The sequence below is a fragment of the Haliotis rufescens genome, unplaced genomic scaffold (assembly GCF_023055435.1).
Source record: "Haliotis rufescens isolate VD_foot unplaced genomic scaffold, xgHalRufe1.0.p SCAF_18, whole genome shotgun sequence".
NCBI classification, from domain to species: Eukaryota; Metazoa; Mollusca; class Gastropoda; order Lepetellida; family Haliotidae; genus Haliotis; species Haliotis rufescens.
In genome coordinates, this window is record NW_025963868.1 from 31,321,342 (window position 1) to 31,337,000 (window position 15,659).

At 38.0% G+C, this 15,659-nt stretch overlaps 1 protein-coding gene and 1 long non-coding RNA gene across 2 annotated transcripts in view; one reads left to right on the forward strand and one right to left on the reverse strand.

Annotated features, from left to right (window-relative positions):
- The first annotated feature begins 5,129 nt into the window (after window positions 1-5,129).
- Window positions 5,130-11,356, forward strand: LOC124126006. Its single transcript, XR_007221906.1, has 3 exons — window positions 5,130-5,233; window positions 5,530-5,611; window positions 10,976-11,356. It is a non-coding gene; the product is annotated as an uncharacterized LOC124126006 (long non-coding RNA).
- Window positions 11,357-13,095: 1,739 nt separating this feature from the next.
- The window catches only part of LOC124117855, a 56,946-nt gene continuing 54,382 nt past the window's right edge, over window positions 13,096-15,659 (reverse strand). Inside the window, exons 9-11 of the mRNA XM_048398602.1 lie at window positions 15,347-15,460; window positions 15,153-15,168; window positions 13,096-14,709 (exon numbers count right to left, since the gene is read on the reverse strand). Of these exons, the coding sequence (XP_048254559.1) occupies window positions 14,508-14,709; window positions 15,153-15,168; window positions 15,347-15,460 (332 nt within the window). The 3' untranslated portion in view covers window positions 13,096-14,507. The remainder of the gene's footprint in view (window positions 14,710-15,152; window positions 15,169-15,346; window positions 15,461-15,659) is intronic.

Below are 15,659 nucleotides of genomic sequence, written 5' to 3' on the forward strand. Positions count from 1 at the left end.
CTAAGACGACTGGGCCACCCGTGTCCCCCACTTAACAAAGTAAAAACAACATTGAACATTAGCAGATTAAATGAGATATGCATTATATGCAAACATTCATCCTTCTGTACACGATTCTTTTTTTTAAATCAATTCCACATTAATTAACTTCAACTCACACAGAAATTCAGAGTGTATCCCTGACTCCTGTCTGACAGTACCCCCTCTCCTTCATTAGAGTTAGGATGAACATTTGAAACATCATGCTACACGTTCAAGTACCAAATCTAATTCAGTGTGGTTCAAATTATGAAAACAATTGTTTCGTTTATGTCCTAACCAACTCATACTACGTCTTAATCTATAACAATACAAAACACTACATTAACAAAACAACCTTTCCACTCACACAGAACATTCAGAGTGTATCCCTGACTCCAGTCTGACAGGACGCCCTCTTCTTAACACTGACATGTGTAGACACCCACAGCAAAAAAAGTGTAGGTTTCCGTCTTCCGGAAACCTTCCGGAAACCTTCCGGATACCTACCCATTTTGGATCCGGCCCGGATACCTTCCAGAAACCTTCCAAAACAATGTCAAAATTTGGGGGGTGCATTTTGTTCACTTCAGTGTGAAACACATAAAAAAATTATCTTGAAAATACCAAGAAATTTGAAGGTTGCTGAAGGCATCTGGTAGGTTTCCGGAAGGTATCCGGATGCAATTTTTTTTCATGTCTTGTTTCTGGTAAATAATGTTAGCCTGTGCATAACAGATAGCTGTTGTAATATTCTGTGTTACTTTAATGGTACATATCCTCCTAAAACATCTTTGGAGAAGACAATTGTTCAATTTCATATATTGTTCTTTTCAGATGTTAATGGTATTTAATGAACAAACATTAGTTCTCGTATAATGATATCCTTAAATTTCATGTCCAGACTTCCAGTTTGTACTGAGAAAAAGAAAAAGACAATGTGCTCACTTGGGCCTTTGGTCCTAGTGAGATGATAGTAAGACTATTTGTAACGGAACATGTACTTGTTATATCAAAAATGCTAACTTCATTGAAATTTGTCTCACCCTAGTTTTATGGTACTACAGTGAGCTCTTCCTCAGTTACTGTGAATTCTTTTATTAAAAGAGATTGAGAGTTAATTTGACACTGGAGTTGTAACCACTGCTCATATATGTGTATTCAAATAATATAACAACTATGTGCTTAATACTTCACTAATATCTCCAGAAATAGGCATTTTAGTTATAATTGCAGAAATACTTTATGAATGACCCCTTCACTATTGCCTTGATCTTACACTTCAACCCTTCATGAGTTATCACTTTTGGGTGTGAATTTGACCTTCAATATCAGTGAAAAATATTTCAAAAATTTTTCAAAGAGCTAGCCAGCACATAAACCAAATATGCAGTCCTTTGGTAGAATTCAACATATCATTGACAAAAATATGAAAATAATATAACCATTATATGTATAAAAGTTACTAAGTTTCTGCAGAAAAGGCAATTTAGGGAAAAATGTAGTATATATAGGTCACGCACGACCTTTTTCCAACTTCAACCCCTGCCCAAAGAAAGAGTTAGACCACAAACAAACTTTTTGTCTGGTTGTGACTTTGACCTTTGACATAATAGATCAATGTGTCATCAGACGTTCTCAGAGCTAAGGAAACACGTGTTATTTATTCCTGAGATGCCCAAGCAATGCACGGTTTCATAAGATAAGTGTGGCTATTAAACTGAGGCAAAATCATGAAACATCCTCATTTACACAGCTGGCAAATGAAACATAAGCAACAATCAAATTATCAATTTCTTTTATTCATATGCCTATAGTATATCGCACATTGAACAGTGTTCACGTGATGGTTCCTGATGCAGTATGCAATTTCATCCTATTCTTCAAAACTCATAACAGGGTGTGATAACTGTTCGCTTGACAGTACCTACGGATAATGTTCACTAGTTCAGAGAACTTACTTTCCCTCATTCCTCCTTTTCTTTCGATATTGCCATGGATGAACAGGAACCAGGATGAGGGTATGCCAGTTGGACTATCTCTGCTGCATTGTGTTAGTAGAATTGTGAACTTTCCATTTGGTGTTTGGGTCGGTCCACTTTGAAAGACAATAAGTCCCATTTATCATTCCTTTCAAGTGTTTACCACATGGCTCAAGACAAGAATTTCTTGAATGTCCTGGAAGGATCCCACTCCAGCTTGGCATTGGTTGGTCTTCACACATTAGCCAGACCAGCCTTTGTGTGTCCCAGTACCATTTGGCATACAACTTCTCGGTCGGCCTCCATTGAAATAACAGGACCCTCGTCATCCCTGTCTGCAAATCACCTCTGATATCTGAAGGGGTGCACTCTCTGTTAAGTACTCCCTTGTCTGGTCCTTCCAGATTGTCCACCTGGAGTACTCATCCAGGGATCTCTAGCAGGACTTAAGTTTCTGCAGCATTATGTACAAAGATTTTAGCAATCAAAAAAAATTGTTGCCACATGTACTTACAGATAGAAGACAGCAAAATCACTTAAGTTATCATATGTGAGTCTTGTTATATGCCAAACATTTAAGATAATCACAGCTCAACCAGACAAACCAGCGATTAATGTTATGAACTCGGTCCAGACAAACCGATGATAACTGTTATGGACAATATCCCACATCATTGTGGTATGATTACATGCGATCAATGAGCCTACTCGATCACTACCTGATCTATTAATTAGGCTTGTATGGCAAGCATAGACTGCTGGGAATATTTTTAAGAGATGTCACTTAGTGATTGTTTCAACTCATCAACATGGGAAAATATATATTTACAATCCTTGTAATATAGCCAATCTATTGCTTGATGCAGTGTTAAATAAGTGAGTTGGGTTTAACACTGCTTTGAACAGTATTCCAGATATATCACCGCCTGTTAGCTTGATGTGGGAAGAAAGCCCTAAGTGATGTAGGTATTTGATGAATCCCACGAGCATGTGTATAACGCTGACAAACCTAGCAACATAATCGGGGAGAACCAGGATTTGAACCCATGACTATAGGTTTCTGCTAAGCCCAAGAGATGCAACTCTGCACAGCAAATTGTAGTGCCTAAGATAATAGGACATCTGTGCCCACAGCGATAAGGAACAAACTGAAGAAATATTTGCAAAATATCCATATGAACCAAACAGAATAATTTCAAAATATTTATCACTCCCTGTTGCTCTTCTCTTGTTCCTCATTGCTTCTCTTCTATGGTCTTTCTTTGCATTGATGCTGCACTGATGCCTGTCTCTTTTATTCATCCGGACATTCTACAAACATAAGTTGCATTCACATCACAGAAATGTCCAAACTGTACATGTTGTACATTTGATTCAAATGAAAAGACCCCAGTTGTGACTTAGAATTGCCCTAATTATAATAATTCATGTCAAACATTCAGAGATGACATTTATCCCCATATTTAACAAATGTCAAAACAATATTTTGACAACAAAATCATGGTCATTCAACACATACATTACATAGGGAATAACTTGTTCAACAATGCAGAAAGATCCTCACCAAGTCAATATCATTCCATGAATTATTGCTAAATTTTCTTGAAATGCAGATTAATGCAATACAGTATTTACTTTTATATCTAGGCTATTTGTTTGGCTTTTCCATGGCACTGTTTTGACAGAGATCTAACCTTGATATGACACTTTGTTCAGAAATGATATGAATAAGATAATACTTTATTATTTCCAAGGAAATTTGGGTTACATTGTAAAAGCACAGAGAAACAAGTATAAGATTCATGATTTAAGTTAAATACACTCATACATACACACAAACACAACGACAAAACAACATCCAAACACTAATCAACTAATGAATCGGGTGGTCAGACTAAGTTGTCATCATACTCTGAGGGCATGGATCTTTGCTGATAATAACAATCACTAGATTGCCTGGTCCATGTTCAATTATTTACAGGCCGCCATCACAGAGCTCGAATATTGTGATTGTGATGTTTCACATTGCATTGAAATATACCATGATGAATACATGTAGTTTGTAATTAACACACACAAAAATACTTACTCATTACTTCGTATCCTCCCTGAGGTGAACCTCCCCACAAACCCTGAACGTGCTGAAACAGAAAACAACTAACTTGTCTTAATCCTTTCAAAGTTTCAATGTGAATTTGTTAAGATTCATAAGCTGCCATTATTCATTGTAATCCATATCTCACTTTCAGGTGGTTCAGGTGGCAACTCATGATTGGAATTGAATGCCACGTTTTGTATGACATGCACTTTTCCAGATTTATACCCTTGGTAACTAACCCTTATCATCAAATCCCAGCGTTATGTTGAGAATAAGGACACGACCATTAAAAGTCCTACACCTGTAACTCTTATGCAAGCCCAATTCCCATGTCAAAACAAACACTTGATCATAATAATAACAAAAGGTTTCCGAAAACAACAAAACTAAAAGGCCCTTGACGTTTACAGTAGTAACATGGAGTTCAGGAAAATATCTAAATCAATTCATTCCATAAGATCTCTGTATAGAAATCATGGAACATTATGTCTCGAAGCCCTGCTACTTACCTGGCATCCGCAAGCTGCTCTTCCTTCCTTCGGCTGTCAATCGAGTTTTCGAAATACTTGACGTCCTCGTTGTGAATGGCTCAGATGGATTTTGACCGGGATTTCCGTGTTAGAGGTGATTGAGAACAATGTATCGATACACGAGGTAAGCATATCGCAATCAAGCATCACGATGTACATCGATTACACGAGGTTTGAGTGTTTGTTTACATTTGTGTTCCAAAATGGCGCCCTCGGCCATACAGGGATTTATGGGTAGACTTGCTTGTCCCGGAATAACACGAGTTGGTCACGAATTACGAGCGGTCATTTCTGAAGCAGTTACGGAAAGAGACGAGGTTGGCCGATTACAGTTCATACAGGCCATATTGGGAGCCGCGGGTATTTCGACAGTGTGTATTAGGAAGTATACCTACGTCGTGAATGGAATATGAGTTTGCCTACCATGCCTAGATAAGGCAGTGTGACAAGGGATATCCCAGCGGACGTAATATTCCTACAGCAGAAATGTTTCAAACCTCGTCAAAATTGGCGATTGCAGCTGATGTCATGCAGGGAGCTGAATACGTGACATATTCAGACAGAGACCATATTACATATAGACTGTTACATGGTCTCTGATTCAGGTAAGGAATATGTGAATAATATTGATCACGTATTAAAGTTATTTATCATCTGTAAACCACTCATTCAGTTTTATATATGTTAGTAAATGTGTGATTTTATTTTTGTAGGATAATCTACCTAACTTATGTTAATCCTTGCTAATGTATATGATGTAGAAATATGTTTGCCTACTTATATTCCTTTAACTAGATACTCTAATGTGACTCATTTTCTTAGTTCATATCGTACCGTCAAAGCAATCTGTGGTACTCACCAATCTGTGAGAACGGTTAATAGACTAAACTTACTTTTGCAGGTGTCAAGAATCAAGAACAAATTAAATGACAGAAGTTTTGCAACAGTGAACATAGTGAAGTGGAAGATAAGACATTTGAAAGGTATGGATATTTTCACTTGAACTTGTTAAGGAATACCATGATGACAACTTTATCATGTTGGGAATTTTGGCGGTGGGGTAGCCTAGTGGTTGAAGTGCTGAAGACCAAGGTTCGATTCTTGTCATGGGTACAATGTGTGAAGTCCATGTCAGGTGTCCCTTGCTGTGTTATTGCTGGAATATTGCTAAAAACAGCGTAAAACCATACCCACTCATGTGGGGATACAGGGTTGGAATTGGTCCCCATCAACCTATGCTAGTTTTAAGAGAGGGTTATACAATATAGCGAAAACGGCACCTCGCCTGCTATTGCCCGGTGAAAACAGCACCTTGTTATTTATTTTACCTTGGTACTGAACATGCCCAAATACATGAAATTAAACTCGCATGGTCACTTGTAAACACAAATAAATGAGACATGTTCAAAAAGGTTTACATTAGAAACTAGCCTTTACTCGCCGACTCTGATTTGGAGATGCAACTGAATTTATTGTGAAAATATAACATGCTTTGATTACTTTGAAGTAAAATAAATGAAATAAAACTTGCAAACACAAATAATTGTGAAATGTTAATCACCTAAAAACAGTTCACATTAGAAATTAGCCTCTACTTAAATTTACTCATGATTCTGATTGGGAGGTGCAACTAAACTTATCATTGAAAGATCACATGCTTTGAAGATTTAAGTAGCTTTACTCAGATTAGCTCAATGTCAAGCTGAAACTGGACTACAGGTATACTATATATTTCATATTTATTTTAGTAAGTAGGAAATGAATAGTAATTTTATAGAAATTTCATATATATTTCCCCTTTCTGCCAACAACATCACAACATCTCCAGATAACAGACAACGACAATTAGTAGCCCTTTTTGCCAAAACAAGTGCTGTTTTTGCCTCACCCATAACAGATAACTTAATAGATCGGGTGATCAGGCTCGGTGACCTGGTTCATGGCATCTGACAGTGACCATCTGACAGCGTGGATTGTTGTTCACAATATCAATCACTGGATTGTCTAGAATTTTGGGCCTACCTTTAGAATACAGTACCACAAACTTTTCAAACAGGTCACAATACCCTCTGATGTAATTTGTAGTATTTTGTTGCCTGACACACTGGCAAAACAATGCCTTGTGATGTCAGGGGTCATTGGGTGTGCATATATATGCTCTTTTCAGTGGTCTATCGTCTCCACACACTATGTTTTTGCATAAGCCCAGCAATGTTGACAGTTTTAATTATTTGTTTACTAAATATTGCCTGCGGCTGCGCATTTTATATCAAGTGCTTGTTTATGAAAGCACCTTTGTTTTCTATATGTTTATTATTTCATTTTTTACTTATTCCAGTGGTTAAATTGATTATATATTGAAACTTATAATGTGCAATAAGCGGGTTATAGCTAAAACGTCAACGATTGGCAAAACCCTTGCCGAAAGCGAAAACGGCGATTATTACTTGGCGAAAATGGCACCTTATTTTTTTTTACCTTGGTAAAAAAAATGAAATTAAACTTGGATTGATAACTTGCAAAGACCAATAATTGTGAAATGTTAAAACAAGTTTACATTAGAAATTAGCCTCTACTCCAACTTATCCTATACGCGACTCAATTTATTGTGATAACATGCTTTGAAGTAAAATATATGGAATTAAACACACATCGTCTCATACAAACACAAATAGTTGTGAAACGTTAAAACATGTTTACCTTAGAAATTAGCTTCCTACTCCAATTTACTCGCCGACTCTGATTGGCAGACGCAGCTAACTTATTGTGAATATATTATACGCTTTGAAGTTTAAAGTACTCAATGTCAAGCTGAAACTGTATTTTAAAATCCTAACATTGTGCTGTCAGATCACAATTATTCACAGTGGCCTTTCGATGTATCATTTGAACATGTTGAAAGGTTTCACAAGAGATTTTTGTCAGTAATAGCTGATGCTATTTCTGCCCTTACATTACAACAATAAATCAACCAATATGGAACTATTTTATTGATTTGTGGCAACAAACATACTTCAGGCTGTATATTTTACAAATGGATCAATATCTATGTCATCTTGTTTCTCCTAATGTCTGTGCAGGTGCTCGCTACAATTTCGGAACTTCTTTACAGCTACAAACAGAAAATATTAGAACAGTTTACTACTACAAATCAAATACTGTATGGGTTTCACTGAAAGTGTCGCCACAACCGAAAATCTTCAAATACCTGTATTTGGCTATAAATTTGACTATGGTTTCTGTCAAATTATCTATTCCTGCCTCAGGTAAGGATGCAGTGATTTATTTAAGTGCACACATGTATCACAGATATACTCCTGAAGTCAATGAAAGTTATTTACAAGTGATACACATAAGGACTTAAAGGAGGAAATGTATTGATGTCAACTTCTTTATTATGAGGATCACAACATTTCGGAGTATATACATGTATTTACTCCTTCATTAGGTTGATATTCACGATTCTGCTCCAATTGCTTAGATCAATGCCCTCATTGTCAATCACTGGGTCGTCTGGTACAGACTCGATTATTTACAGATCACTGTCATATGGATGGGATATTGCTGAGTGTGGCGTTAATCAACTAATACAACATGTTTCTAATACCTGCCGTTGTGGATACCATTTTGAGAATCCTACACATTACATCTTTTCATGTCATAACTATTGCCATCTTCTAAATAATATGTACTACTACATGTGTTTTAAACATAATTATTTCAAATTGTAATGGATTTGCAAACAATCTGATTCCCTATCTATATGCTTATCAAATACACAAAAAGTATTAATTACAATACAGTTCAATACTATCAGTTAAGCAATAATGTAGTTATTAAATTGTAAGTAGATGTTTCAAGTATGAAACCATATTGATTAAATTTAACAGATTCTGACAAAAATGCATGTATCGATGAATTCTTTCAATGTTTTCTTGTACATAATTTTCAACATTACCATATTAAACCATTTTTATATCATATTCATGTGTATCATAATACATATTTTTTCTAATAATTGCGTAATTTGGACACACAAATATAAAGCAATCCAATACTTGCCGTAACAGGCGACTATGCTTGTCTAAAGAGTTGACTAACGGGATCGGGTGGTGGTCAGGCTCGGTGACTTGGTTGAAGCATGTCATTGATCCCAATTGTGTGGGTCGATGCTCATGATGTCAATCACTGGACTGTCTGGTCAAGACGCGATTATTTACATATAGCCGGAATATCGCTGAGTGCGGCATAAAACAACAAACCAAACCAAATCATAAAAAGCGCCACCACAAGTCGGGATGGGTCATTTGAGATTAGCAAGTTTTATGTGAACTTAAATCACTACAACCTGATCCGAGTCGTGAATAGATATGACTTTGATTCAGTGAAAATTTGCATCATGATAGTTTCAACTGTAGGCACAGTTAATCGCAACAGTTAATCTGATTTTTGTACAGTTTCTGTTTATTAATTGTTAAATGTCTTTGTGTTCAAATAAGCTTTGCCTCTTCACCAACCCTATTCCTCTTTTGGAATAAATAGTGTCTAATTCAAATACCATCACTACTAATCATCCTAGTGAACAAAACAAAGAAATGCACATCAAAACGGTCATTATTATATATCAGATATCTCATAAAGTAGAAAAAACTGCTATCCAGCAAGATACATTTCCTTGGTCCCCAGAAGCATGTTACATAGTAAACTGACTTGATAGGTTGAATAGCAGTCAGCGTGGTTGTAAATGCACAACTGACTAAGACGTCACTACTCAATTAAGTAATTAACAGACAATTGCAAGTGCTAATACCCACCCGACACTTATTGCCCTGTTAATCCCTAGCCCACAATGAGTTCATTTTGCTAATTAGCTTTTTTTTAGAGTAGCAAGGTTATAAACATCAAAGGTGGGGCAGGCTTTGATCATGTGTTCTGTAGAAAAGATGATGTCACTTGTTTTATGTTTATTTAGGATTAGCTACATCCCTTGAAGCTACCAAGGCAGCCCTTGAGATTATCAGACAGTTTGGCTGGACACAAACAGATGTCTCCCTTGTAGCACACTATGTGTCAGACAAGGACTTTGACCACTCTGTGCAGATGCATATCAATGCATAAAGAACATTGGGTAGATGATTCAATAAGGTCATGCAAGTCAAAGTTGGGTTTCACTGTATTTAGAAACAGACGATGGATCCAAAACCTTATAACAGTAATCATGATTAATTTAAACTTTGCCAGACCAATATTTTTGGCAGATTTGCATGTTATTATTAATCTTCATTAAGTTATTTTAAAAAAAAGATAGGATATGATAAGGTATGATAAAATATGATAAAAATATTATAAAAATATGCTAAAAAATATGATAATGATTTTAGTCAAGAATATTGCCATGAATATTTTAATTCAGATCAGAACAAACGGGGAGGGTCACCCAAAAAATGTGAGAGTCTCTAGGGGAGGGACCGGTCATGTAAAAAGGGTTTTGAAAAAATGGACAATAAAATATAAAGTGCTTTGCATTTTCTTTCAGGGAGGGTAGTGTCAGAACTGAATGAGAACATACCGGTAATACATGACCGGCCCCTTTAATGTAATATACATAGTTTTTAGTTGATGGTTCAGGTTGTGCTTTTCAGTTGAATTTCTTATCACTGTCTATGTCGGACTACCAATTAACGGTAGATATTAAATATCCATAATAACTTGGATAAATACTTCTACATTCTAATCCTAATTTGTCAAAATTTGAATTTCAATATAGCTTCCAATAATGAATGAATGAATTTGGTGAGAATATCTATTGTGAAATCCTAATGTACTTTCTTTTGTATTTGGTGTGCTAGGGTAGCCTAGTGGGTAAAACGATCTCTGAAACCCGGGTTCGATTCACCACTTGGGTACAATGTGTGAAGCCCATAGCTGCAATATTGTTAACGAGCTGCATGAAACTATACCAACTCACTCGCACATTATGTTGTATTTTGAGATCACTTACATGACCTGTCTGATTGAAAGTTTTGATTATTATGAATAGTTCTGTTTTTATGTATAAGAACCTATGTAACTTAGTTTTGCATTGTCTTGTTTACCCTTCCTTATATTTTGATGTAATGCAAACATTCAAGCAAAATTCAGGTGAACCGTGTGGCGCTTAAGGTATTGTTTTAGAAGACCGGATACATTTTTGTATTTTCTGAACACTTTTCTGTTTGCAATGGCTTATTTACATAAGATAAGTTGTCAATACCCCACTGTTCGAGAAAACAAATTTTTACATTTGTAAATATGTGTTTCATAATTTTTGAATAACAAGTTTCTAAAGATGTTATGAATTGTTTCAGGACTTGGATTTCACAATCTGACACCAGCTACATTTAAGAAGATCTTGCTCAGACATGTCAGACAAGGGACTTGCCGGATGATGAACAATCCTCCCAATAACAACCAACAGATTCACCTCAGAAAGTGATGATTCTGAATGAATAATGCCACATCAGTGTGATTGTAGGTGGTTTTATTATGACACTAATCAAGTCTGAATGAATTTATGCCAAAGTACTGTGACTATGTCCAGGTTGTGTACACCGACGCTGACTATACAAATCTGAATGACTTTTGTGGTTTACTGCAGAAACATAACTGACTTTACATATTCTTCTTCCATGAAATTCTTCTGAGATTTGGCAAATTTGTTTATTTAGAAAATTGCATTGAAGAGTCTGTTCTGTAAGTTTTTGCAAACACCACTGGTTACTTTATGCTAGTTCCTCTTCTTGCTTGATCAAATTTCAATTTGTGATATGTACCAATGAAATGTCATATAATCAATAAATATGATTTTTTCTCCAAAAACATTATTTGTTTTGCTTCATAAGCATACAGAAATATGATACTGACCAGCCATAACATAGGTGCTGAACAAATATAAAATATACTAATACCCTGAATGTTTTCCTACTATGAATACAGCTCACTTAACAAAAGTTGTAGTTCCACGCTAGTAATCAAATGACATTGATATTTTTTTCTGTGCTTTAATTAGGTGTTTTCTATGGATGCCATTTGTCTTATGCACCAATTTGGGACAATTGTATTGTGTTTCGTACTCCCATGAAACTACGCTCTCCAGATATAACAAGTACTGATACCGTTCCAAACTAATCTTTTAATTTCACCAGGGCCAATTGCCAAAGCACATAACCAATGACTTTCCATTTTTTCTGAGTGAGAATGGTGTTATGCCACTTTTAGCAATATTGCAACAATATTAGGGTGGGTGACACCAGCAATAAGCTTCACACATTTGTAACCATGTCGCGAATCGAACTTGTGAACAATGCATGCCCACATATCTCAGTTTTAGGAGGATATTTACAACTAAAATAACACAGAATATTACAACAGCTATCTCATATGTAAAGGCTAACATTAATAACCAGAAACAAGACATGAAGAAATTTGCATCCGGAAACCTTCCGGAAACCTACCAGATGCCTTCAGCAACCTTCAAATTTCTTGGTATTTTCAAGATAATTTTTTATGTGTTTCACACTTAAGTGAACAAAATGCACCCCCCAAATTTTGACATTTTTTTGGAAGGTTTCCGGAAGTTTCTGAAAGGTATCCGGGCCGGATCCAAAATGGGTAGGTATCCGGAAGGTTTCCGGAAGACGGAAACCTACACTTTTTTTGCTGTGACCCGTGTGCCCCTTGGTGACGTTTTCTGTAGTCAGGACTGCCCCCTCCATGTGTACTCCGCTCTCAACCCTCCTGTTGTTTCTCCTTCAGGTGTAGGACGTGTTCAGGGTATACGGGTACAGAGACCGGTCTGGAGGAAGACTCCGGGAGAAGGAGGGCGTGTTCAGGGTATACGAGTACAGAGACCGGTCTAGAGGAAGACTCCGGGAGGTGGAGGACGTGTTCAGGGTTTACGGGTGCAGAGACCGGTCTAGAGGAAGACTCCGGGAGATGGAAGACATGTTCAGGCTATACGGTTACAGAGACCGTCAGCTGTCTGGTCTGTGATGATGGGACCTCCCCTGTGTATCTGATCCTGGTGGTGTAGCCAGTGTTACTCCTGTTGAGTACCTCTAGACTCTGTGACTTAGGCACGACCAGTCTTGCAGCTTCTGAACCATTCCTCCATACGTAATATAGGTGGATGACATTAGGCGGGCTCGCGGTTATGTTAACATAGTAGCCAGCACGTGTGACAGTGTGTGGGTAGTCAGCTGTCACGGAGGCCAGACCTGCACGCAAATCAAATACTCATCATACAAACCTATTGATTAATGCATATTGACAGTTGACAGAAAGTTGAGAATTTATTCAAGAAAACAACAACAAAAGAACAACTATATACACTGCCAAATGTTGTTGACGAAGACAGATATATACCACACACATGTAGTCTTCAGGCCACAATCTAAAGCAGAAACATTGTCGCCATGATGCTGAGGCAACACTGACAGATTTCAGCTTCTGGTGTGATTTGCGGGCAGTGCGTCACACATAATGAGGTTTTCCATATGAAATGAACGTAGTCTGACGTGTTCTATGATAATGTTAAAAGCGATAATATTGCATAAATGTTAATGTCAATGTGATCCTCCGCTTGATATATCGAAACCATGCATATGAAACGTCAGGGCCTCGAAGCTTTCCTTGCATCGCACATCGGGGTAAACGTTTCCCTTTGCCTGTTCCCTCACATGAGGCTGTGCCTGGTACTGTGGTCTTCTGTAGAGGAAGCTGATGGATGGACAGACGTGTGGATGTGGAACTGTTCCCTCACATTAGGCTGCACCTGGTACTGTGGTCGTCTGTAGAGGAAGCTGAAGGATGGAGTGAGGCGTGTAAATGTTGAAATCTTCCCTCCAATTTGGCTGCACCTGGTACAGTGGAAGTCTGTATAGGAATCTGAAGGGTTGAGACACGTGTAGATGTGGAACTGTTCCCTCACATTAGGCTACACCTGGTACTGTGGACGTCTGTAGAGGAAGCTGAAGGATGGACAGACGTGTGGGTGTGGAACTGTTCCCTCACATTAGGCTGCACCTGGTACTGTGGACGTCTGTAGAGGAAGCTGAAGGGTGCACACACATGTAGATGTGGAACTGTTCCCTCACATTAGGCTACACCTGGTACTGTGGACGTCTGTAGAGGAAGTTGAAGGATGGACAGACGTGTGGATGTGGAACTGTTCCCTCACATTAGGCTGCACCTGGTACTGTGGACGTCTGTAGAGGAAGCTGAAGGGTGCACACACATGTAGATGTGGAACTGTTCCCTCACATTAGGCTACACCTGGGACTGTGGACGTCTGTAGAGGAAGCTGAAGGATGGACAGACCTGTGGATGTGGAAGTGTTCCCTCACATTAGGCTGCACCTGGTACTGTGGACGTATGTAGAGGAAGCTGAAGAATGGACAGACGTGTGGATGTGGAACTGTTCCCTCACATTAGGCTGCACCTGGTACTGCGGACGTCTGTAGAGGAAGCTGAAGGATGGAGAGAGGCGTGTAAATGTTGAAATCTTCCCTCACATTAGGCTGCACCTGGTACAGTGGACGTCTGTAGAGGAATCTGAAGGGTTGAGACACGTGTAGACGTGGAACTGTTCCCTCACATTAGGCTGTACCTGGTACAGTGGACGTCCATAAAGGAAGCTGAAGGATTGGGACACATGTAGATCGGAAACTGTTCTCTTACATTAAGCTGCACCCGGTACAGTGGACGTGTGTAGAAGAAGATGAAGGGTTGGGACGCGTTTAGATGGGAAACTGTTCCCTCACATTAGGCTGCACCTGGTACGTCTGTCCTCTGTGGAGGAAGCTGAAGGGTGGAGGCATGTGTAGATGGGAAACTGTTCCCTCACATGAGGCTGCACCTGGTACTGTGGTCCTCTGTAGAGGAAGCTGAAGGGTTGAGACATGTGTAGATGTGGAACTGTTCCCTCAGTAATCGCTCATAATCATGCAAGGATAAGGCATCCTCGTCGTTGATTGCAGCACAAGGTGCATCACTGATGTCACAGGATAGTCTCTCGCCCACCACAGTGAGATATTCACCAAATCTATAATTACAATGTAAAACGTACACACAAATTGTACCTTACAGATGAAATTGATTTGCACAGACAATGAAGGATACATGTATATTGTTTAAATGCGGCTGGCAATACAACCTATTATATGAAGAGAAACCTTTTTGTTCCTAACAAATTATCCATCTCCGACTTAAAACAAACACAACTTTAACATTTTCCCACCCTTTAGCACAAATCATACATAGCATACATTCATTTGAGTAATTACCATCACAAGATGCAAATGGAAATACAGCTATTTAACTATTGTATTATCATTGTCTCAGGTAACTCAAAATTATTTTGCTTTACATTAAATAGAAACAGGAGATATATCGGTGGGGGTTTTCCAAGGATATGAAGTTACCCTGAGACCTAATTTTAACATACAACTCAAGTATTTCACCTGCAACAATACAAAGTGTATGTACCTTCTGCTGTGACCATCTGAAAATAAAGAAACGTTCTACGTGTCAAATTCTTTAACGAATGAAACTTCGCGCAAAACATATATTTTTACCAAAACAGACAACACTGACAAAACAAGACTTCAGCGTTTCTAGATACTTGGCAAAAGGTGAACATAAGGTTGATTGAATTGTAAGAGAGTAATTTGTTTCCTTACCTTTTACGTCCTTGCAGACAAGAATAGCAACTGCTGCCACCACAACCGCCACAGCCGTGAGCATGACAGAGTAGACAGCTACAAGAGGGGCGATGTCGTCTACGTTCACCTCTTCTGGTGTAAGACAAAAGTTACACACATGTATAGTCAATATGATACTTCACAAGAAAATGTCTACCGTGCAGTGACATATCCCATTAGGGATTAATGTCCTATGAAATGACAATACGTATGACCAATACAACTATCCGTTTCTCGAACATGCATGCGTAATAAATAACCCAGGTTATGATTCACGATGGCTCACTAATAT